The sequence below is a fragment of the Drosophila busckii genome, chromosome 2R (genome assembly GCF_011750605.1).
Source record: "Drosophila busckii strain San Diego stock center, stock number 13000-0081.31 chromosome 2R, ASM1175060v1, whole genome shotgun sequence".
Lineage (NCBI taxonomy): Eukaryota > Metazoa > Arthropoda > Insecta > Diptera > Drosophilidae > Drosophila > Drosophila busckii.
Genome location: NC_046605.1, coordinates 16822131 through 16846873, shown reverse-complemented (window position 1 = coordinate 16846873; position 24743 = coordinate 16822131). Strand labels below are relative to the sequence as shown.

At 39.2% G+C, this 24743-nt stretch overlaps 4 protein-coding genes across 6 annotated transcripts in view; 3 read left to right on the top strand and 1 right to left on the bottom strand.

The window, feature by feature from the left end:
• Window positions 1–316: 316 nt before the first annotated feature.
• On the top strand, window positions 317–5865 carry LOC108594685 (gustatory receptor for sugar taste 43a). The gene is given in 9 exon segments (XM_017979826.1): window positions 317–470; window positions 535–589; window positions 4445–4577; window positions 4637–4790; window positions 4861–5004; window positions 5062–5247; window positions 5250–5337; window positions 5391–5742; window positions 5803–5865. Coding segments are annotated over 9 exon segments (1329 nt in total).
• Window positions 5866–5962: 97 nt separating this feature from the next.
• LOC108597714 (putative pre-mRNA-splicing factor ATP-dependent RNA helicase PRP1) lies at window positions 5963–9315 on the bottom strand. 2 transcript variants are annotated; one of them, XM_017984403.1, is made up of 7 exons: window positions 9180–9312; window positions 9025–9115; window positions 7785–8967; window positions 7466–7729; window positions 6741–6863; window positions 6319–6672; window positions 5963–6255 (listed from the first exon to the last, which is right to left on the bottom strand). In XM_017984403.1, the coding sequence occupies exons 1-7, from the start codon at window positions 9230–9232 to the stop codon at window positions 6128–6130; spliced, it is 2196 nt and encodes a 731-aa protein (XP_017839892.1). In that variant the 5' UTR covers window positions 9233–9312; the 3' UTR covers window positions 5963–6127. The 2 variants fall into 2 exon arrangements, with proteins under 2 accessions (XP_017839892.1, XP_017839893.1); XM_017984404.1 differs by lacking the exons at window positions 5963–6255; window positions 6319–6672; window positions 6741–6863 and adding an exon at window positions 6904–7001 and having other exon boundaries at window positions 9180–9315.
• Window positions 9316–9411: 96 nt separating this feature from the next.
• LOC108597430 (kinesin-like protein costa) lies at window positions 9412–13866 on the top strand. Of its 2 annotated transcripts, XM_017983988.1 has the most exons (5): window positions 9412–10075; window positions 10137–10839; window positions 10899–11145; window positions 11206–11347; window positions 11672–13866. In XM_017983988.1, exons 1-5 carry the CDS (start codon window positions 9496–9498, stop codon window positions 13480–13482), a joined length of 3483 nt encoding a protein of 1160 aa, XP_017839477.1. In that variant the 5' UTR covers window positions 9412–9495; the 3' UTR covers window positions 13483–13866. The 2 variants fall into 2 exon arrangements, with proteins under 2 accessions (XP_017839477.1, XP_017839476.1); XM_017983987.1 differs by having other exon boundaries at window positions 10899–11347.
• A 6569-nt stretch (window positions 13867–20435) lies between these two features.
• Window positions 20436–24743, top strand: part of LOC108595225 (maker97) — a 65452-nt gene continuing 61144 nt past the window's right edge. The window contains exon 1 of the mRNA XM_017980413.2: window positions 20436–20667. Within this exon, the coding sequence (XP_017835902.2) occupies window positions 20604–20667 (64 nt within the window). The 5' untranslated portion in view covers window positions 20436–20603. The remainder of the gene's footprint in view (window positions 20668–24743) is intronic.

Genomic DNA, 24743 nt, shown 5'->3' with positions numbered 1-24743 from the left:
CCAGTCTACAGACTGGCGTAATTTCCATTCATAAATTCAAAACGTAATTGGCTGCTGTATCCTTAACTGATTGACGTTTTTCGCACGCTAATTATTATTTACAATCTACACACATATGGACAAACAACTTGCCCCAGCGTGTGTGAGGACTCAGTTTTCATTTTATATCGTACGTCTGTGCTAATAATGGTCAAACACGGGAGCGTATTATTTGCTCAGTGTCAAGTTTGTGTGTCGGCAAAAAGACTAGTCATAGTATTTGCCATTTAGTTAACCATAGCTCAGTAAATGTCGAGAGCTCAAAGTGCGCATAACTATGGAGATTTCGGAGGCCAGCATTGGCATATTCTATGTGAGCAAAGTGTTAGCCTTAGCGCCGTACTCTGCTCATAAGAACTCCAAGGGTCAACTGGAGATACGTCGTAGTTGGACGTTCACAATTTATTCCGCCTGCCTATGCATTATTATGAGTACGTCAATTCAAATTTTTAAATTATAATTAAGCATTTTAGTTGCATTTTTTATTTGCTGTAGTTATTCTAACATATCGTGGACTTTTATTTGATGCCAATTCGAAGTCCCCAGTGCGGTAAGTTTAAATTCAATTTAAGAATTTTTTTTTTTTTTAATATATCTGTGGGCGTTTGACAAAACAGTCTATCTCAAGGATTTTCGTTATATATATAGTTTTTAAAAATGAATACTTCCCTTCTATATATTATAGACCAAAGATATTGGTCCAATGTCACCAGATTTAATTTTAGTGTTGACAAGCTATACTTTCAGTTATGTTCGTTATTAATCGTTTATTTTTATTTACAAAGTGGTATTATTTACAATTCGTTACATGATTAAAATGTAATTACAATATTTAAAAAGGAGGGCGGTTAATTGGTGGCGGTTGTTTTGGCACGTAGTCAATGTTAGCAGATCGAGCTACTCGTGGCTCAGTTTGCAGCAAATCTTGTTTATAGTTGAGCTCTTGAGCAGCTTCTGCATCACGTGCAACGCGATGGAATGCAACCGGTCGAAAAGTAGGGCGTGGCAGATAAGGAGGCCTCTCGTAGCCTGCTGAACGAGCAACGCGATGGAATGCATATGGTCTGGAGGTTGGACGTGGCAGATAAGGCGGCCTCTCGTAGGGCTCAGCGGAGCGAGCAACTCGTGATTCTTCCACTGGTAGACCTTCCTCATAGACTGGTGCGGGCTCGTCCTCGCTCAATGCCTCACGTGCAACGCGTGCAACTGGTCGGAAAGTAGGACGTGGGAGATAAGGTGGTCTCTCATAGCTTGCGGAGCGTGCAACACGATGGAATGCATTTGGTCTAGGGGTGGGACGTGGCAGATAGGGCGGCCTCTCGTAGGGCTCAGCGGAGCGAGCAACTCGTGATTCTTCCACTGGTAGACCTTCATCATAGACTGGTTCTGGAACTTCCTCGCTCAATGCTTCACGTGCAACGCGATGCAGTGCCACCGGTCGGAAAGTAGGGCGTGGCAGATAAGGGGGCCTCTCGTAGCCTGCTGAACGAGCAACGCGATGCAGTGCCACCGGTCGGAAAGTGGGGCGTGGGAGATAAGGTGGTCTCTCATAGCCTGCGGAACGGGCAACTCGTGATTCTTCTGCTGGTAGATCTTCCGCATAGACTGGTGCGGGCTCGTCCTTGGTCAATGCCTCACGTGCAACGCGTGCAACTGGGCGGAAAGTAGGACGTGGGAGATAAGGGGGCCTCTCATAGCCTGCGGAGCGTGCAACACGATAGAATGCATTTGGTCTGGGGGTTGGACGTGGCAGATAGGGCGGCCTCTCGTAGGGCTCAGCGGAGCGAGCAACTCGTGATTCATCCACTGGTAGACCTTCCTCATAGACTGGTGCGGGCTCGTCCTCGCTCAATGCCTCACGTGCAACACGATGCAATCTGACTGGTCTGAAGGTAGGGGTTGGCATGTTATGCTCAACGTACGGATCAGCAGAGCGAGCAACGCGTGTCTCTTCAGCTTCCGCAATATCTTTAGTAAGTGGTTCCGGATCATCATTAGACACTGCCTCTCGGGCAACACGATATAACTCAGCTGGCCTGAAGGTAGGTCGTGGTAGATACGGCGGCTTGTCGTGTCCAGCCCATGCCACGGCACAGAGCGAGAGGAGCAAGAATATAATAGCGGACCTCATACTTCTACTTAACCAGACAAAAACTGATTGATACTGTTCGATTACATCCAATCGGCTTATATAGAAGAAACTTAATATTTCTGTACGGGATTCACATGTGGGGTAATTTTTTTTTTTGAAAAAGGTACAAGTATATATAAATTGTCTAAGCTACGGCTACTTATCAGCATCAATCCAATATTATGCATGTGCTAGACATTAAATCTTGTGGGAAAGATGCTAAAGTTTAAGGGGGTATTCTAGACTAAAAATTTACATTTTGTACATTGTCTGTTTACTAAGAAGAGTTTTTATAGTTTTACATGTAATTGTTCACATTATTTTAAAAATTTGTTGTGGCTTTTTTATTCTATCTATAATATTATAGATTTTATATATTCTAAACATTTTAATTTTTAGTTTTAAACGCTTCTGTCAATGTGAACTTGAACTGAATCTTGTTTTGCATTTATTTTATTTCTCTAAAGAATTATTTTATACATATATTCAAATAATTGCAGCCAATATAAACAATTTACATTTGCAACCAATACTAGTAATTCAAGTACATATAATTATTATTTCTATATTCTATATATAATACATATATCTAAATTTAAAATCTAAATACATATCCAACCAATATTGGTCACACATATTATTATTTTTAAAGGTAATGAACCACAAGTGCTTTACTATTGGTGCGTGCGTACAATAAATATTCAACTCTGATATTTCCTTTTCTCAATCAAGAAAAAATCACCGCTCAACCTCATGTAGTTCCCCTCCGTAGCACAAAACAAAGCTTTGCTCCGTTCTGTTATCTTTGCACACACAAACATACTTATAATTATGCATGTATTCATATGTATAGGTAGACTATATAAGCCGCTGACAAGCAATCGATCAGTATCAAACAGTTTTTGTCAAGCTAAGTAGAAGTATGAAGTCCGCGATTATATTCTTGCTCCTCTCGCTCTGTGCCGTGGCATGGGCTGGACACGACAAGCCGCCATATCTGCCACGACCTACCTTCAGGCCAGTTGGATTGCATCGTGTTGCCCGAGAGGCAGTATCCAATGATGATCCGCAACCGCTTAATACAGAGATTTTGGAAGCTGAAGAGACACGCGTTGCTCGCTCTGCTGATCCGTACGTTGAGCATACCATGCCAACCCCTACCTTCAGACCAGTCAGATTGCATCGTGTTACACGTGAGGCATTGAGCGAGGACGAGCCCGCACCAGTATATGAGGAAGGTCTAGAAGGAGAAGAATCACGAGTTACTCGCTCCTCCTATCCACCTTTTCCTGCACGCCCAGCCCCCGGACCATATAAGCACCGTCGTCTTGTTCGTTCCCCAGGCTATGAGAGGCCCCCATATCTGCCACGTCCTACATTCAGACCGGTTGCTTTCCATCGCGTTGCACGTGAGGCATTGAGTGATGACGTTCCCGAAGCAGTCTATGAGGAAGGTCTTCAGGCAGAGGAATCACGAGTTGCCCGCTCTCCTAAATCTTACGAGAGGCCACCCTATCTGCCACGCCCAACCCCTCCACGACCAATCCATCGTGTGGCTCGTTCTGCTGGATATGAGAGGCCACCTTATCTGCCACGTCCTACTTTCCGACCGGTGGCACTGCATCGTGTTGCACGTGAGGCATTGAGCGAGGATGTTCCAGAACCAGTCTATGAGGAAGGTCTACCAGCAGAAGAATCCCGCGTTGTCCGTTCCGCAGGTTATGAGAGGCCTCCTTATCTGCCACGCCCTACTTTCCGCCCGGTTGCACTGCATCGCGTTGCACGTGAGGCATTGAGCGAGGACGAGCCCGCACCAGTCTATGAGGAAGGTCTACCAGCAGAAGAATCACGAGTTGCTCGTTCCGCTGAGCCCTACGAGAGGCCGCCCTATCTGCCCCGTCCAACCTCCAGACCATATGCATTCCATCGTGTTGCTCGTTCAGCAGGCTACGAGAGGCCTCCTTATCTGCCACGCCCTACTTTTCGACCGGTTGCCTTGCACCGCGTTGCACGCTCCCCGGGCTATGAGAGGCCGCCCTATCGCCCACGCCCTACCTTCAGCCCAGGTCAACTTTATTAACAAGTTTTAGAGCCTGATGACGTTTTAAGTAGAAGTAACCTATAAATTCCATCTTGACAAAAATTAATTTAAAAAACGAATCAATAAAATTGTAAATATTTATTTAACTTGCTAACTTAACTGTGAATTTCGACTATTAAACTGTAAATAAAAATTTAAGTAAAATCTCAACACATCGAAAGTGCATCTTTCAGAATGAAATCGTCCACATCTAAAGTGGTGACTGCCTCTGATGTATCTGTGGTGGTGCTGGCCATTGCAACGGGAGTTTACTGTGGTCTCTTTGGTCTGCGAGCGACACAGGAATTAAACTTCAGATTACACAAGGTGCAGGCATTAAGTAAATAACATTTAATTTAAATTTGTTAAAGTTATTTTACTTGTAGATTGACAATACCTTGAATGCCTACAATACATTTAAGAGAGATCGCTGGCGTGCATTGGGCTTAGCTAGCATATCCTTGCTGGTGATTGGCTCGCTATTGGGCTTGGATGTATGGACATGGGTGCGCATGGCACAAAGAATGAATTCGGACACGGGTATGTTTTAATTGTTAAGCGAACATGCACTATACATTTAAATATATTTAAAAATGTTTCTATTCTTCAGAGCTCAATGTGCAATGGTATATACCCTTCTATAGTCTATACTTTATACTTACGGGTCTACAAATAAATTTTGCAAATACGGCATATGGCATAGGCAGACGCTATGGCAGATTAAATTTAATGTTAAAGATGAGCTATCTGAGTGGTAACTAGTACTTAAGCATTTAAATTCGAATGTTTAAAATATGTTTACTTATTACAGATAACAACAAAAGCTTTGACTATAGCAGCAAACCTGCAAAGGTGAATGCAGTTAAGAGCATTAGCTTTAATCCTACACAGCCTTTGGCCCTGCATGCCAGTCTAACCAAGTTGAATAGCGAGCTAGTTAACAATGATAGCACAGGTATGTTTCATTTATACATTACATTAGATTTGATTATATTAAATTGCTTGCAGCCAAAAATAAATCCTTGCTGCTTAGAGCTTTAGCTGAGAGTCACGATTCGCTGGGCAAGTGTGTGCGCCTGCTCTCCAGGTGGGTAAATATATGCGCAGATGTTTACAATCTTAATATATTTGTATATTCAGTTCCTATGGCATTGCTGTACTCTTCATACTCGTCTCTTGTCTGTTGCATTTGGTGGCCACGGCCTATTTTCTGTTTCTTGAAATGCTGGAGCAGCGTGATCATGGCTATGTCTGGGTGCAAATGCTGTGGATTATCTTTCATATACTGCGGCTGCTCATGATTGTCGAGCCTTGTCACTTGAGTGCGCGTGAGTCCCGCAAAACTATACAAATTGTTTGTGAAATCGAGCGCAAGGTCTTTGAGCCCATTTTGGTGGAGGAGATTAAGAAATTCTGGCAGCAGTTACTTGTCGTGGATGCAGAGTTCTCCGCCAGCGGCTTGTGTCGTGTTAATCGCACCATATTAACATCGGTATGTTTCATTTAACTAACAAGCTTAAAAACTTAACTTAAAGTTGTTTAACTCTTGTAGTTTGCTTCAGCTATAGCTACCTATTTGGTCATACTTATACAATTCCAAAGAACAAACGGCTAAGCTTAAGTTTATTTTAGTTAATATAAAAGTTTGCTTTTATTAACACTGTATGGAATTCATGTGTGTTGTGTGTATGTGAACTAACAATAAAATAAGAAAATATTTTGTTTGTCATAAATTTGTTTTTGTTGTTTGTAGTTAATAATTCCACAAAATGTAAACATTAAAGCAAACTGCATGACTACTTAATTAACTGCCCATTTCAAATATTGATTAATTCTAAAAGAAATGTTTTGTTGTTGTTGTGGTTGGTGCAAGCGGCTTAGAAGCCCTTCTGGTACTGCTTGGTCTCCATGCGCTGCTGCAGCAGCTCCAGTTGCCGCTGGGCCTCGCCCTGTGGAAAGTTATTTAGATCGTAGTACTGCGGCGCCAAGCTCAGCAACCATTCCGCTGTTCAAATGAAAGCTTTTATTGTATTAATATTGCATGATTAATCTGCAGCTGTTTACTCACGCTTTACATCTGTAACCGTGCGTATATAGTTCTTGGTGGTGAGCACAAACTCATTGTAGATAACCCAATCGGGCTTGTGATCCAAGCACGTTGAGGGATGCAGCTGCACATTCTGGTTGTCCTTGATGGTTAAGTAGTGTCCCGTGCGCTCCAAATGAGCCACCTGCATAAAGAAGCCCTGCACCAGAGCCTTGCGTATGTTGACATAATAGTCCTTTGACGTAAATTCCGTGCTGGTGCGCTTCAGACTAAACCGATCCATAATGCGAGCCAACTGCTGACGCACATTGTCAGCGCTCTTCAGCGAACGAAAGTTGATAAAGTTATCATAACACCAGTTGGGATCCTCACTGCCTATTGAGCAATTGAAGTAAATTTATTAATTAACAGTCTTATATCTTATTTTAATGCACTTTACTCACTCTGCTTGAAGGCATGATAGACATTCAGCAATGTTAAGTGATCTCCATCGATGTGAGCGAAACGCATTTTGGCCTCATCGGCCACCTTCTTGGCCTCATTGGGACGCACGAAGCATTGTGGCACTTTTTAGGTTTTTGTTGTGAATTGGTTTGTTTACAATTAAGCGCATATTTCAAAACGTGTTTTTTTTTTTTGTTTATGTTTTGTTTGTGATTTACATAAATAAATAGATTGCGTTTACACATATGTCAGCTGACAATCTAAAGATTTGATTCAAAGATTCGATTGCATTTGTGAGTTGCAGGTGCGTACAAGGCCAGCGACCGAACAGTGTCAGCAATTAACAAAATTATTATTTTCTTTAAGGTCGCATCACATTTCAATAGAAATGTTTGCTTTTGCTGCAACGCACATGCAACTTTTTATCTTTAGTGGTTGAAGGCAAAGAACAAATAAATTGAAAGAAACTTTCTTCTTTGCACAGTAAATAAATTAGGGTTGAGTTCTTCAGTCGTTGTCAGCAAAGTGTGTGAAAAACATCAGCTGAAGCTTGAAACAAACTTGTTCAAAATTTAAGCGTTTACATTAATTGTATTTGGAAATTACTTTGTGCTTAAGCTGATGCTTTTCATATACAAACCCCCACTAGAGCTAAACTTTTCAATTTGTGTTTTCTATTACCCGCCCCTTGTAGATCTCAACTTATTGTTAGTAAGAGCCTCACCCGACAGCATAGCCGTAATAGAAAGTATCTCATTGGAGCAATTATGCTGACAACTGGCAATGAGCATCTTGGCCAGTTGTGGATCCAGTGGAAATTCCGACATAACAGCGCCCAAATCTGTGAGATTGCCATCATCATCTAATGCAGCCAAATAGTTGAGCAACTCCAGCGCACGCATTAACGTCTCTGGTGCAGGTGGGTCCATAAAATCAAAGTGCACCAAATCATCAATGCCCAGTTTCTTAAGCTGTAGCACCACAGTTCCTGTAAATTTTACAAATTAAATTTGATTTTAAATTAATATTTCCTCTTTACGTACCCAAATTGGAGCGTAGAATCTCAGGATATGTGTTGTCCTGCATTTCATTTTTAAAAGCTGCCTCCGTATACAAGCGGAAACACTTGCCAGGCCGGGTACGTCCAGCACGTCCCGCACGCTGCTGAGCCGAGGCCTTAGATATGGGTGAGACAAGTAAACTCTCCACGCGTATGCGTGGATTATAAACTTTTTGCTTGGCAAAACCAGGATCGATGACAAAGACAACGCCGTCAATAGTAAGCGAGGTTTCAGCAATGTTGGTAGACACCACCACTTTGCGTCCAATGGCGCCATTTGCATTGGGCGGCGGTGCGGGCTCGAATATGCGCTGCTGTAGATTTGGCGGCAAAGTGGAATACAGTGGTATGCACTTGAGTTCGCCTATTTCTGAGCCCAGGTTATCAATTTCACGTTTGATGCGCTTGCAGGCCTCTTCGATCTCCTCCTGACCCGTGAGGAACATTAGTATATCGCCCTCAATCTCCTCGCACATGTGTATTTGAATCACAGTACGTATAGCTGCCTCCAAGTAATCACGTTCCGGCTCAGGTGTATAGAAAATCTCTACCGGATGCGTGCGTCCAGGTACATTCATAAGCGGTGCATTATCAAAGTACTGTTGGAACTTGCCGGCATCAAGCGTGGCAGACATCACCACCAATTTCAGATCACTGCGTTGACGAATAACCTCCTTAAGCACACCCATAAGTATATCTGTAGCCAGCGTACGTTCGTGAGCCTCGTCCAGCAATATAACCTGATATTGCTCTAACATCGGATCTGACATTGCTTCACGCAGCAGCATACCGTCTGTCATATACTTGAGCAGCGTCTTGGCCGTGGAGCAATCCTCAAAACGTATAGAATAGCCCACTTCCTCGCCCAGCACGACATCCATTTCCTCAGACACACGCTGTGCCACGGACATGGCAGCCACACGACGAGGCTGTGTGCAGGAGACACCCTTGCGTCCCTTAGATACAGCAAAGTCCACACACCATTGTGGAATCTGTGTAGTTTTACCCGAACCCGTCTCGCCCACAAGTACTATGCACTGATGATTATTCAGCAGCCGCATAAAATCCGCCTGATACTCAAAGACAGGCAGTGCTATGCGCTTTTTATACAAATTTTGATAGCGCACCGAGTAGGGCTTGTTTGTGAATGGATTCATGGTGGGGGGCTAACAAATATGCATATGGATTAGCTAATGTAATGAAATTATTAGTTTGCAGCTTACCTGCTTGCTGGGCACAAAGCCGCCAAGCACTGGGGCCACAACTCCAGTTGTGGCGGCCGCTGATGCTGATGTTGAGGCGGCATCGGATTTTCTGTAATTGCGCACAAAGTCATTAACAAAACTGACTTCCATATGTTTCAATAACGTTTACTTACTTTTTGGAATTGCTCATGTAGGTTTCACCCACCTCAATGCGGCGTTTTGACATTATGTTAGCGCTGTTTTAATAACAAATTAAGAGCAAAAACGTTTTTATACGAACAAAAAAACACGCGCTGAAAAAAAACCTGTAGGGTTGCTGCTTAATACTCAATAACTTTGCAGCCCTGGCGATGAGCGTTGCCAACTAACCATGCGCAGCAGAAACACAGTCTCATCCCCAATCGCAACACAAAAAAAGCAACAAATTTTTCGTTCTGCGAAAAATGTATACAAAAATGTTTAAAAAAGCTGAAAATTAGTTGCTAAATTATGGAGATACCCATACAAGTGGCTGTGCGCATATGTCCACTAGAAAATCTAGAAACGGAGCCAGACGACATTGTTGCAGACACCGAAGAACAAAGTAAAGAAGCGACTGCAGAATCTGCACCCACGCCGCCGCCGCCACCTCCGCCGCAGCCACCGACGCCTGATTCAAATGGCAATAACAAGCCAGAGATTGCAGCGCCGCATACAAATGACACCAGCAATAATTGCTGCGTGCAGGCCATACCAATAACCGCTTCGTTTTTGGGTCTGCTGCCCAGCGCATTGCCTGGCGGTGCTGCTTTAGATAGCATTGCGGCTGGACTCATACAAGTGGGCCCACATACGATCCCAGTGACGCATGCGCTGGACAGCAGCACGACGCAGCTTCAGGTTTATCAGCAAACAGTTTTGCCATTGATAAGCTTGTTTCTGGAGGGATTTGATGCATCTGTGGTGTCATACGGACAACGCGGTACAGGCAAAACATATACGCTGTATGGAAAAGGCACTGACCAGGCTGAGGAGGGCATTGTGCCGCGTTGTGTGCGTGAAATTTTTGCGCACGTGAAAGCACATCCAGGTGGGTTACAGAGATTTTGTCTCCACTTTCAGCATTCTAACTAATTTCATTACTTATGTAGAACGCAAGCATACTATAAATGTGGGCTACGTTGAGATTTGCAATCACGAAGTATGCGATCTGCTGGGCATGGGTAGTAGACCCTGCAACACATTGGAGGATGTTTTTCGTTGGCTACATCTAGGCAGAAGCAGAAAATCGAACGCACCCACACATACGCTGTTTACGCTAACGCTGGAACAGAATTGGGTGTCCAAAGATAATCTCATACAGCATCGCCTATCAACCGCTAGCTTCTCTGATCTTAGCGGCACCGAACGTTGCGGCGTAGTGCCACCTGGCCAGCCGCGTGATCTGGGCCTGCAAATGTTGGAGCAACTGATCAACATATTAACAGATCCCAGTATTGCCTATGGACTGAATAGCAACTTACCTTATGCACAGAATACTTTAACCACCTTGCTCAAAGATTCGTTTGGTGGACGCGCACAAACTTTGGTTATGTTATGTGTGTCGCCCTTGGAAAAGGATTTGGCAGAGACTCTAGGCAACTTGCAGTTTGCATTCAAGGTGCAATGTGTGCGTAATTATGTTATTATGAATACATTTTCCGATGACAATACGCCAGTAAAACAAGCGCAGAATAATGGACCACCAGTTTTGATGACAGGCGTCAATCCACTCAATGCGGATAACTTTGGACTACAATTTGCAGCCAGTCAATGGTTTAAGCTGGTCTCCAATGCTGAAGGACTATTTGCCAAGTATATATATATATTTTTATTTGTATATTTAAGCATGACTAACTTGCATATTTTTCAAGATTAATGAGCTCCAATGCTGTCAGCGAGCTGGAGAAGGAACAAATTGAGGAATGGCTCTTTCTGAAGCAGGAATGCGAGGAGTGCTTGAGCTCCAACGAAGCGTTGCGCAGCCAAAAGGCGCTTGTGCCCATACAGGAAGCAGATGAACCCGAGGAGGCCAACAGTGATCTAGAGACCTCGTGTCATCAGAACTCGGACAATGAGTCGGATAATGAATCACAGAATGCAGATCTTACTGAGAAACTGGTGAGTTTAATGGATGAGTTTCTTGCTAAGACAGATGCGTTGATACGAAGCAAACACGAGGAGTTTATGAGGACGCAGCCGAAGGCCGTGATGCAGAGTCAGGATAAGGAGCAGCAAGGCCAGGAAAAGGAGCAGCCAGCCCAAGAGAAGCAGCAGCAGCCACAGGCGGAAAAGTGTGATGAGCGCAAGGCCAGTGTGGGTGGTAAGTACAAAATCGACTTTTTAAGAAATTCTCATATTAGGAAAAACCTTAATAGCTGCTAACTACATATTTTCTATATATTTTTAACAGTCTTTCTATAAATTTTCCATAACCATCGCCAATAAATTTGTTGTATTTTTTGGGGTGACGGAATTTCAAACATCATAAATCGTTAAAAAATAGTAAAATAACAAAATTAAAAAAACCTATATTTTAATTTTGTTGTTGTTTTTTTTGTAGTTTTTTAACGAAAAAAATAGTTACTTTAGTTTTTTTTTTCTTACTATATTTAAATTGCATTTATTAATATGTAATATTCAACAGGTCGGCGTCGCAGCATCCAACCTGGTGCTAGTTTAAGCAATGCTGAGCTGGCGATGCTTAATCGCGTGGCCTCATTACAACCAGCAACTGGAAAAGCAACAGCAGCAGGAGCAGCAGCAACAGCTGAGGCGTTGGCAGAGTTGGATCCACTAGAAAGCTCCACAGGCACACCAGACGCACTGCGGCAGGCGGCTATCAATGCGCCCATAGAACAGCTGCAAAAGAAACTACGCAAATTGCTGGCAGAGATTGAAGCACGTCAACGTCAAGCAAACGAAATTGAGCAGACAATGCAGCTGAAGCAGAATATAATCACTGAGCTGGTAAAGAATCGCGATACGCGCAGTCATGTCAAGCAGCGTTTCAATAAAAAGAAAGCCAAATTGGAGGCAGAGCTCGAGAAGGCCAAAAAGCATTTGGCAAAAGCGGTGATGCAGAACAAAGAGAAGTGCGAAGTCGAGCGCTGGAACACAATAATAGCTCACTTGGAGCAGCGTCTAAAGGATTTGACCTCCATGAAGCACATTGCAAGCGAGAGTGGACACAAGTTGAAGCAACTGCAGCAGTCTATAAGCGAGTCACGCAAGCAGCTCGAAGAGCTGCACAAGAAATTGAAGAAGGAGTACAAGCAACGTGATCAGGTTGAGGCGGAGTTGAAGACACTCAAAGAAGCACGTGTTGCTTTGGTCAAAGTGCAGGACGTGCAGCCGGATCAGCTCAAAGCAATGCAGGCGCGCATCACACACTTGGATCATATATTGCGTGAAAAGTCCGAGAACTTGGAGGTGGGCGTTGCGGGCGAGGAGAGCTTGCGTCATGAAATACGCAACCTGCGACGCACACGTGATCATTTGTTGGAGCAGCGTTGCGAACTGGATCGCAAGCTAAAACGTGATAAGATGTTGACGCAGCGCGAGGAGCGTAAGCTATTGGAATGTGATGAGGCCATTGAAGCCATAGATGCAGCTATAGAGTTCAAAAATGAATTGATCTGTGGCACCAAGTCGATTGACACCAGTGAGCGCTTGCAGCGTGAGAAAGGCGAACAAATGCTAATGGCGCGACTCAACAAATTGTCGCTGGAGGAGATGCGCACGCTGCTCTACAAATATTTTGTCAAGGTTATAGATTTGCGTGATTCATCACGCAAGCTGGAACAGCAACTGGTGCTGCTGGAGCGTGAACGTGACGCGTGGGAGTGGAAGGAGCGCGTCTTGTCCAATGCTGTGCGTCAAGCGCGTCTGGAGGGCGAGCGCAACGCTGTGCTGCTGCAGCGTCAGCATGAAATGAAATTAACTCTTATGATGCGGCATTTGGCTGAAGAAACTTCCACCAGCTCGGCCAGCTATAGCGAACGCGCCTTGGCGCCAGCCACCAGCAGCGATTATGACTATGACCTGGACTTTTATAAGCCCGGAGGCAGCAAAGCTTTGGTCAAGCCACCAGCCAAACCATCGCCGGCTGCGTTGGAGAAGTATAAGGATAAGGAGCGCAGCGGACGCAATATTTTTGCCAGGTTTCAAGTGCTTACACGTTATGCTGCTGCCGCTGCGGCTGGCTCCTCGCATTCTGGCGCCGATGAGTCTAATGCTTTGATAGAAACCACCACAGCTACGGCAGTGACCACCACCACGAATAGCGTTACTACTACAGCAGCAGCTAGCACTGGCACTGGTGCGAAGGGTAAGGAGAAATCGCTCAGCATCATTAGTCCGGATCATCTAAGGCGTCTGATGCCGTCCACCAGCTCCACAAAGGTTACGCGGGAGAAGAACAAAATTATAATACAGGATGCTACGCGCAACAATTGAATGTATTCGAATTTAATTAACTTACTCAAATTATCAAATACTCAAAACGTATATATGTAGATATTAGGGGAATGTCTAAAACTGATTGTGAATCGAGTTTATCGTTGAATTTCATCGTGGTTGAATTTGAACGGATCAACGGATTTCAGACAATATCATTTTTAGCATTACTCCCAAGTTAATTAATGTATGTGTACTGAAAAAATACGTCCACAGCATCGCTCAAATACTTACTACTATATGTATATCTGAATGGACTTTAACTAAGGTTATTATCATCAACACCTCCACCTTTGTCAAAAGACTCAATTACAATTGTTACTTAAGAAATACTCGCAAAGCAGCCATCAAAGCGCTCAAATTGTTAATTTTAATGAAACGCATCTCCTGTTTTTTTTTATAATTGTACATTTATGTATATGTATATTAATTTTTAAGTTAATCTTAAGTTATGTTTTAAGAGAAAGACTCAGTTTATATATTTTAGTTATATATTAAGGCAACTTTTGTGTCTTCCCTCATTGTGTCAAACTTTATGCATTTATAACTCATACGTTGAAGAATTCCTTAATCTTAATTGACAAACTTAATTTTGGTTGTGTTAAATTTAAATGTTGGTGCATGTTTTCCAACTAATATCAAATATCAAAATGCAATGCAAAATCTTATGTGGAAATACTTAATACAACTGATATGAAATTTATATGTGTCTAAAATATCCAATTAGAGCTAATAGCTATACATATACATATAATCCGAATAAAAAGTATTTTGAATGTGAATATTTGTTTGTTATTGTCCATAAGTGTTTTAAATTGTTGGCAGCCTGGATAAGTTCCTGGGAAATTTTCTCTTTATATAAAAAGAGAGTCTTTTAGCGGTTGAATCTCTCACTCGCACCTATTGTAGCCGCACTACTCGCACAATATATTTGCTTCATCGAACATGGTAATCTTAAAAGCGAGAGCGCCAATTGCTAGCAATAAGAAAATTCAAGGCAGCGACGCTGATGAGATGAAATAAATCACAATAAATCAATTTTATATATAAATAAATCATTGCATATGTTTATAATTAATAAATACAGCTTCATACATAATGTTTTTGTGCCAAAAGCAAATGTGCAAGCATTTGGCCGCGCTTTACCGTTACTTTAAATAAGTTTATACGGGCACTCTAATTGTCGCGAGTATTATCCACAATGTTTGTGCGAGCGAGAAATAACAATAACAAACGGAAAACAACAACAAAAATAAAGACAGTTTGGAAGTTATTGTCAGACGGGTAGGTTGTGTCGAATTTTGCGCGGACGTCGGTTTTTAGTAACATTAGTTGGCGCTAAATTCGCAGGGTCTTTAATAAACCGCGACGGTTCGCTGCTGCGCGCATTAGTGGTGTTTAATAAATGAATTAAGCGACGAAAATGTGTGAATAAATAATACGAGCAGTGACAAGCAGTAAGCGCGCAAAGTATTTGCCGTTTTCTAACGGTAATTGCGGCAGAATTCAAATCAATTGAAAAAAAAGTGCGCCAGTGTAAAATGCAATTGCAATAAAGCACATATTAGATAAATAATATAAAAAGCAGAGCAACGAGTGTTTTGTGTGTGTGCTTTCGAGTGTGTTCTTTAGCTGTTTGCATTTGTTGTGCAGAGTCGCCACATCCGTGGATTAGTGGCACTTTGTTACAATTTGCTTACACAAAGCCACTCTACCCCCTCAAACAAAAAAACATAAATTAATTTAAACAAATAGCTGCATACTGAAAGCAAAGCAAACGGTAAGCGGCAGAAGGCTAACAATTAAAATTTATTTCAACGTGTATTTGTGCGCTGTCTGAGTTTGCTTTGTGTGCATTTCCTTGTCATGCATATGTATGTTTGCATGTGTGTGTGTATGTTTGTTGTTGTTTTAGCTTTGTCTAAGCCGCAAACAATTTTATGTGCTTATATTTTGCAAGTTGATTAACATATAACTTTGCTCAAGCTATTGCATTATTGATAAAAGCATTCATTTTTATTAAAAACAACATAACTTTGTTACTTTGCCGCACACACATACACACACATGCATATATTTGCATTATTGTAAAAGGGTGTGTGCCTGTATAGAAGCAAACCGTAGTTTGAACTAGAATTATTATATGAAAGCTAGCAAATTACAATATAAAATTATTAGAAAACTAAAATAACGGTATTAAGCTAACTACTGAACTAAATATTATAACTTATTTTTATTAGTTTTATTAAGCATTTGGCATTTTGCAAATTTACTTTTTGCATGTGGCATTTATTTTAGTGAATTTTTTTCGGCGCATGCGCATTTCATTTGAAATCAAAGCAACTCTGTGTGTTATTCCTGTCTGTGTGTACAACCTGTGCTCTCCCCCGCTCTCGCTCCCTCCGCTACGCTTTGTCTTATTTTTTTGTCTTTGTCAGGTAGGTTTTCCCTGCTTAGAGGCAGGCACTTCATTTTGAAGCATCTTTTTAAATCCTCCGTAGTTTCCCATGTGGCACACATACGCTGAGAGCATACGCATACACGCATTGTGCTGAGTGTTTGCGTGCGTGTGTGTGTGTGAGAGCAACCCCCGCTAGACAACATCAGCCGTTAGCAGCTTCAACAAAAATCCCTTTGCAGCTGTCGCGCTGTTTTTGTAGTTTTTCCTTTATTTGATTTCGCAAGTGTTGCGCCTTTTTTCGCCTTTGCCTCTGTCGCTCTCCCACACTCAACCTCTCACTTGTCTGCAGGTCGTTGTATTTTTTTTTTGTTCATTCTGCTCTCTTTCCTGCTCAAGTCAGCTTCCGCTTTCTGTTGCTAGGCAAAGGCTCTCGGTCGGTCCCGTTGGCAACATTTCAAGTTGCTTAGCCAATTTTTAGTTCTTGTTCTTGTTGCTGGCTGTCTGCCTGTTCTTATTGATTTACTTTAAACTTGAGTAATTGATAAAGGTTTGCTGCTACTGAAGGCAGATCAATTACAAGTTGACAGTTTTAGTTGCTCAAAAGAACTCAAAAGATTGACGTAGGGCTGCACTAATGCTTAATTAAAAAAACGTCTTGGGAATAGAATTTATTAACTTGCTGACTAAAATTAAATTGTCAATGCTCAATTAACAAGCCGACTTCTTGGATCTAAGCGCCGTCATGTTAAAGTATATAGTCAATATTGATTTTAACTTCTGGTCAAACAAAAAGGAGTTTAAGTGAACAGCGCAAGCAAACAAAAGGCTCAAGGCAAATAAAATGTCATTCTGCTTCATTTTGTTCTTGTTGGTCACAAAGTGCACTTGAAACTCAATTAGGCACACAATGGGTCACAGTACAAACTGCGCCAAAATAAAAAAAGGAAATAAATAAAACTGTTCCCAGCACAAAGTGTATGACAAACAGCAATCAGCATGTGAATTGACCCTGCCGCAGTACACTGCACTTTATACATACATATGAACAGCAGCAGACAGAGTCCCTCAAAAAACGTAAAAAACAAAACCGAACATTAAAATTGTAGTAAATTGCTAAATTTATTGGCATTGCCACCCTCGTGCAGTCCCCTGACTGGGCAGGCTGACTAAAAAAACAAAAACAAACTAAAAAATAAAAGCTAATCTCGAGAGCAATCAACTTTTGCATACACTTTACTAAAAAAATATAATGCTACAGAAGAGAAGAGAGAAGAATTACAAAACGAAAATAAATGAAATATATTAAATTGTCTAAATATTATGATTCAGTAATAAAGCTTCGTGCTCAGTGGCATGTAATATAAAATTCTAATTTAATTTAAGTAAAAAATAATTTGTAAATAATGCAAGAATAATATATTTTTGGCTGATATGCAATTTAGTTTTATATAACAGAAAAATACAAATACTTGCTCCAACTGTAGTACACCCTACACACCATTTTCAATTTACAAAGTGTATAATTAAAAGAATGAGTAATAAAAATTGGTGTGTGTATTTTCGACTGATGTTACCACGCGATTAAATCGTAGGGTGTAAAGTCTATATACTTATAGCCAGCTACAATGTATTTGGATACGATGTATATAGAGACTCTGCCTAGGGCTGAAACATATGCATCAATCTCTTGGCGTTGACTGATTACCAGATGTTTCATATTGTTGTTCATTCTGCTCTAAATTGTAAAACACACAGCGTAATGTTTTTTGGCATATGTTTGTATATGGCATACCGGCTAAAATGGGCGCGTCTTTATATAAAAATTGTGGTTGAGTCAGAGAGGAGTAATTTGCAATATAAAAGCGCCGAGCAGATCAGCGAAGTTAAGAGAGATAGAGAGAGAGAGCATCAGGGGTAAATGTACTAAGTTTTGTAGATGTTAAGTGATGATTTTGATATTGTAGTAGTAACAAATAGCCATAGGTGAAATATTTTCAATGAATAAGCATTTACTATTAGAAATCATAGATCTTTCAGATAATTGAGCACTTTTAGTAAATAGAATATTTAATATTGAGTATTTATCAAAATGCTTAGTTACTATAAAAGTTAAGTTAATTGTTAATAAGGTATTAAGTTATTATTTAATATAAAATATACTTTAATACCAAAATTTGACTACAACCATTTATACGATTTGCTTTAACTCTCAAAGCGCTTTCCACCCTTAAGCTAACTACGCAGCTGAAAACTATTGAAAACCAGTTTCTAACCTTTATAAAGAAAAGTTCATTAAACAATTCATAAGCTAACATTTGCTGCAAGCAGCTTACATCTGTTTGCCACCCCACAATTGACTTGCCACATGCCACGTGGCAAGCGCTACGCATGCGCATTAACAACCCTCACAACAAAAATAAATAAATCTACAATAGAAACTTGAAGCTGCTGATAAATTTATAGACTTGGACTTATGCATGCCGCATGCTTTCAATTTAATGTTAAACAAAATTCATTAGGGAATCATAAAAACCAAAAAGTGCGCTACAATTTTAATTAAGCGTTAAATAGCAAACAAATTGCCGCGCAAACTTAAACAAAGTCTTCAAATAAAAGAAACCCAAGCATATGCCGCAACTGTGGCAAGTTCATAAGGCAAGTTGTCGTCATATTAAACCTAATACACAAAGCTAGACAGACGGACCGACAGACGAGCAGACAGTCCATATAAATTGATAGATAGAAAAAGACTTCCATGTGTGTGGAATCGTGACTTCCTGCCAGTCATAAAAATATTTTTAAAGCATGCGCTGAGGTTGAGGTTGGGGGAGGTGCTTGGGGGCCTGTTGCTTGACACTTTATGGCTGACAAAAGGCGCAAAACTCGCTGACGCCTGCCATTTGAGGTTTAATTAATGCGTCAGACAGAGACAGCAACAGCAGTTACTAGACTTAGCGCTAATCATTTCTATGGCTTTATAAATAGTTGGCGTTGTATTAAACGCTGCGGGTCTAATGCGTTTGCCGTAAATAAATAGATAGACGTACTGCTGACAAATTGTTAATTTACATAAATAAATGCTAGGCGGGGATTTGTTGATACGCACAAAATTGAACTTTTGGGCAGCCAGATAAGCTTTGGTCAAATGCTGGCTTTGACCTTAGGAAGACAAATATTTTTAATATACAAATATGCACAAAAGTTGATTTCAAGGTGGAATTATAAAAATCAGAAAAAAATATATCACAATATTTTAATAAAAGCAAGCAAATAATTTTGAATTTTCTGAAGTAAAAAACTAAGTCAGACAAGTTGGCAGTTATACAGAAAATAAATAAAACTGCATATTAATTTTAAATAATTATTTTTATTTATGCTCAAAAATGTATCTAACAATTTGCGTTTTTATTTTGCTCACATTCGCTTATCAAATAATTTATTTCAAAGCTATTTTTATTCATAACAAATTATTTGAATTTTTTTTTGCTTATAGTACTGATAAGAAACTTTGATTATGCGACTCTTGTTGCACAAAAAAATTATTTTTTACTGCACTACAAGTTTTTATGAATTGAATAGCAGCGCATTCAATAACTTCAATATGTCAGTTTTAATTTACGAGCGTTCACTGTATTTTATATTGCTTTGCTACTCAAATTTCTCAAACCATTCTTGAGCACTTCAGGCACAAGTCTTCAATAAACATTTTCAATAAACTGAAAAAAAAAACTCAACTGGTTGACAAACATATTGCCCCTTGCCCATTAAATTTTGTGCGCAAGCTACGCAAGGAATTGTAAACAGACCACACAGCGCAGTATTGTAAGCATGCCACGCCCATGTGCGCCCACATTTAGCTATCATTTACATAAAATGTGTATGGATTTTTGCCAATTGAGCAGGTTTGCTCAGGTTGTGCGGGTGACACAGCATTGGGTTACATTTTAACTTAAAGGGTGGCTGTTAACTGAGGGTTGTTCTTTTTCTAATTAAATTACTTGACAAAGAGGGAAAATCAATAGTTGGTTGTAGTAGGTTGTGCAAAAATCAGCTGAGACTGCAATTAATTTAAAATTATAGAAAATTTATGTATAAACTCAAAAATTAGCGCTTAGCTCTTTTGTTATATTTATAAAATTAAGTTAAGCTATGAATAGATTTTATTTTATTTTATTAAAAAAAAAAAACAATCTATAGTTGTAACTCATTAACTATTTATAGATTTCTTTTTTTTTTAATAAAATAAAAATACATAATAGTTTTAAATACCTTTTTTAAAATTAAATTAAAAAATAAAATTAATTAACATTTAATGAGTTAAGTTATGTTTGTACATTTTATTAAATTCAAAAAGTATAAATTAAATAATAATATATAAATTAAAGCATCTACTTTTGAGTTATTTATATGTTCACGGCTTTTGAACAAATGTATAATAATTAACATAATTGTAAATACATGCAACTGTTTAAGTTCTCACACTTACTTAAGCATCCCATAATTCTCAATATTAATCTTTAGCCTTACACTGCGCTTATCTTTCCATTGCAGCTAACTGAGTCATCGTCATACGCCAAGAGCACGTCGCGCGTGTTTGTGTGTGAATTTGTGTGAGAGAGTGTGCAACATATAAAGGGTGTCTTTGTTTTTGCATAAAATCGATATAGACAGCGGATCAAGCTCGAGCCCTCAGACCTCAGACACGAGAATTACAACAAACATGGCCTATTTGCCTAACGAACGCCTAAAATGGCTAACACTGTGCGCAGCTGTTGCCATTGTTGGTGAGTAATGTTTATATATTTTCATATTGTTGTTAAGTTTTCTGAATACAGCTGAAATTCAATGGAAAAACTTATAGTGTGTGCACTTGAGTTGGAACATATTGAAAATTAAAAGCTACAAATGTATATCGCTGCTTTAGCATTTATTAGTCAGATTTAAAATATTTTCCGTATCGAGAAATTATAAAGAATTTTAAAAATAGTTTACTAATCATTGCTTACAAGATTCGATAATTTTTAGCTGCGCTAATTACTAATTGATTGAAAATAATATAAATAAATAAAATATTTGAAAAATTCGAAAATATTTAATATAATAAATTAAATTATAAAACAATTTCACAATCTTCAAACTATTAGTATATGTACCAAAATTCTTTTAATTGATAATTTAATTTAATATTTAGCTTAAAAGCATTTTTCTTAAAAAAATCTTAAAAATTTTGGCTGCTCTTTGACACAATTTTATGCTACTCCAAGTAAATCTTACGCTTTTATCTAAAATTCCAACTGCTCAACAAAATGTTTTACTTTGAATTGTGCAATGTTACAAATTCTTGTCGCTTTCACTCGCTGAGTTTTCATTTGTTGCTTTTGCTGTGATTTATGTTTAGCTTTTATCTTGTGGACACAATTCTAATGCTTGCTCGACTTTTTCCCGAAAAGAATCTCTATGCATTTTTAATTGCGTTTACCCGAGCATTTTACATTCACATTTGTTTGCTTTTCGATATTTACGCGCCGCTTTTGCCGGCATATGTACAATTGTATCTTGTTACACACACACACACACATATATATATGTGAATGTAGTATATGCATATATAGTATAATGTGGGTTGTATCCATAAGATAAACGTCGGTTCATTGCCTTGGCGTGCTGCTTTTATTCTGAAAATTATGCTCTGCCAAATGCAATGCGTGGGCTTTTAAACAATTATAAACGTGAGGCAATGCTACAGTGTTTAAAGTTAGTTAAGTTAAGTAGGTCAGCGCATGAGAGTAATATCAATTATAGTTGAAAGTATTGCTCATTAAACTTTTATGATTAACAAACATAAATGGAAATATAAATATTTATATAAATATAAAGTTTAGTATGCTAAATCAAGCAAAAGCAAAGCATTTATTATTAAAATAATTTTTTATATTTAAATTATGTCGCCTTATTTTACAGTTTACCAAATTTGATCTTGTCTTGGCATAAAAAATTTCATAAATATGCATGCAGTCTATTTTTATAGATTAAGCTCAATTGGCAAGCATAATAATGTGCTCAATAAACAAACTAAAAACAATAACTATTGACAATTGCTTAGCTGCTGCTCAAATTGAATTTCAATTGTTGAGAGCAAGCGCTTGACCCTAAACATAAAATAAATACATAAAAAATATTATTTATTGCCTATTACAGCATTTGAAGTTAGATTTATAAAAAAAACTTTTTAGACGACCCACGTGGCGTATGCTTAATTTGCATTTGTAATTATTTTGGCGCGACGCGTACAACACAAAAAATAAAAACGCAAGCAAGTTATAAATAAATTGACATAAAAATGAAGCCAAAAATAAATAAAAAAAGCTACAAATGCAAAAATATGTAAAATATATAAATTTCAAAAAATGGTTGTGCGTGTAGAAATGAAAAGTACTGTAAAATAAAAAAGACAAGCGCACTAATTGTTATGTGCTTGGAATTTTAAACAAAGAAATTGAAAATGAAAATTAAAAATATTTTTTAAAGTTGCAGTCAAAGAAACCATTAAAAAAACAACTTGAGTTGTGGATTAACAAAGCGCGGCAATGAATTTAATAAAACTATTTACTAAGTGAGATACATTCATGTTGAAAGATACAATGCTAAAATTTATAATTCCAGAGAGAGAGAGAGAGCGAAGATGTTTGTGGCATGTGGCGTGCGCTTCTTGCGCTGATTGTGCGGGTCATCATTCAATTTAAATTGATTAAAAACATTTTGCGCCAATTTTCTACACACACATGCATAACTATAACTTGTATCTGTGTGTGTGTGTGTGTGTGTGTGTGTGTGTGTGTGTGTGTGTGTTGTGCAGTTTACAAGCTAAAATGTATCTTTTGTTTTGCATTGACTGCGTGCCATGCATTTAATTCGCATTTAATTCAATTAAAATTTTACATGCAACACACAAAGTCGCTGCTACATGAGCTGCGTGTAATCTGCGTCAAATCGAAACCAAATGAACAGTTACAACTGCCACAGGAAGCGCACAATTGAAAGCGCAGCTAATTCTAATAGCTTATTAAACAAAACTGTGTTTACAGCTGCTAGAAATTACAATTGTTAGTGTTTATGTTTATTGTTTATTAGCGCAGAGTATAACAAACTATTTTTAACACACATTTTTGCGCATACTTGAGCAGCAAAAACATTTTTATTTATACAATTTTTTAGCATCAACAAAAATTTAATGCCATTTTATGTTAGCTTTAGTTGCTTGTGTGACTATAAAGTTGAAATATTTTTTATTAGCTGTCTGAGCTAATTTCTGAGCGTCTATGGCGGCGGGTCTGCTTATATTTTGAATGAACAGCGTTCAAAATCCCGAATTTTTGCCAAGAGGTCTAACTTAAAAGCTAAAGAGCTCAGTATTATTAAATTAAATTTAAAATTAATTGTTTTAATTTTGTGATTGAACCAGGTCTACGCTTCCGCCTCTACAATCTTATTCTAAAGAGAATAAAAATTGTTTATAATCTTTATATTTAGCATATATGTTAACATATTTTATTATTTAAAAGTATAAGCTTGAGTGTAAATATTTTGATTAGAAGCATGAGCTTAGTTTGGAAAGCTTTAATTTTTTTTTTTCAAAAATTATTTATTTGTTGCGGCCGGAATCATTCATGCTTTGAATATGACCGGTCGTGTGTGAGGAAAAGTATGTATTGCACGTTTGGGCATGGACTATTGTTAATTAATGGTATTATTGCAGTGTATTTATGTTATTCTTCTGTCAGGTAGGTCTGTTGGGTGAAGTCTTTTCAATCTTCTTATTGGTAGCGGGTTGACCAGATTGCTAGCCGGCGAGTTGGGATGGGCCATGAGTTTATCCGCATATCGGCTGCTGTGCATGTTAATTTGATCTCCGATCAGTATAAATCGAAAGTCGCTTTCAATTGCCTGGTTCGTAACATACCAAGGAAGGCCTGACGCACGCCGAGCAGCACGTGACTGTACTACACGCAGTCTATTGAGCTGCTGCTTGGAGGCTGTACCCCAAACTTGGATGGCGTAATATTGCTTTGATGAGCAGAGCTTTAGTGCTCATCTGCAGCTTGTTTGAGGCAAGGAGCCAGTCGAGCTTCTTTAGCTTATCAAGGCACTTGATTTTTACCGCTATATCAGTCTGTATATTTGCTCAGACATTTATGTACAGAGTCTTCTAATGTCGTCTATTTATGTTAAATGTTCTATGTTTATTATATTGTTGCTAAAATAAATATATTTTACTTTATAGTAGTTTAAAAACAATTAAAACAGCAGCCTAACGTTTTATAGTAATTATAGCATTAACATTCATTCAAAAGCATATCAGCAGTTATAAGCTCGTTAGTCATCATTAACTAGAAAGTACTTAAGTCTAAAATAATTTATACAAGCTGTGAGAACATTTCAGTTGCATTTAGATAAAGAATTCAACTACAAGCTAAGAAAAGAAGAAGTCTCTGCACTTGGAACTAACAATAAGTACGAACAGCTGTCTTAACTTTAATGCAGCAAACATAAATTGTTTCAGCTGAAAAAAACATGACAGGCCAACGCTATGGCGATGGCTATCGACACGCACAGCAGCAGATCACACAGATCAGTGAACTGGGGCTGCCAAAATAAAGGCCATATCCGTTATGCCGGCAACTAAGCGATAGGGAGCGAGTGAGTGTGTGGTGGGGTGGGGTGGGGTGGTGCTGGTAGTGCTTGGAGCTGAATGATTGATGCCAAGCGCTTCAAGTGTGCATAGAGAACCAAATGCGGCGCTTTTCTAAACAAAACAAAAGCAGCAGCCAGGCAGCCACAATCTTGTTGCAGCTTGTGGCAA

What these genes read in the sequence shown, in the direction of transcription:
- LOC108597430 (XM_017983987.1), top strand. Translation starts at nt 9,496, where the DNA reads ATGGAGATACCCATACAAGTGGCTGTGCGCATATGTCCACTAGAAAAT. An exon ending in GCTGAAGGACTATTTGCCAA is followed by an intron (nt 10,840 to 10,898) that starts GTATATATATAT and finishes ATATTTTTCAAG; the next exon opens with ATTAATGAGCTCCAATGCTG. An exon ending in GCGCAAGGCCAGTGTGGGTG is followed by an intron (nt 11,348 to 11,671) that starts GTAAGTACAAAA and finishes AATATTCAACAG; the next exon opens with GTCGGCGTCGCAGCATCCAA.
- LOC108597714 (XM_017984403.1), bottom strand. Translation starts at nt 9,232, where the DNA reads ATGTCAAAACGCCGCATTGAGGTGGGTGAAACCTACATGAGCAATTCC. An exon ending in TATTACGGCTATGCTGTCGG is followed by an intron (nt 6,864 to 7,465) that starts GTGAGGCTCTTA and finishes AAACCTAAAAAG; the next exon opens with TGCCACAATGCTTCGTGCGT. An exon ending in CACGGTTACAGATGTAAAGC is followed by an intron (nt 6,256 to 6,318) that starts GTGAGTAAACAG and finishes TCATTTGAACAG; the next exon opens with CGGAATGGTTGCTGAGCTTG.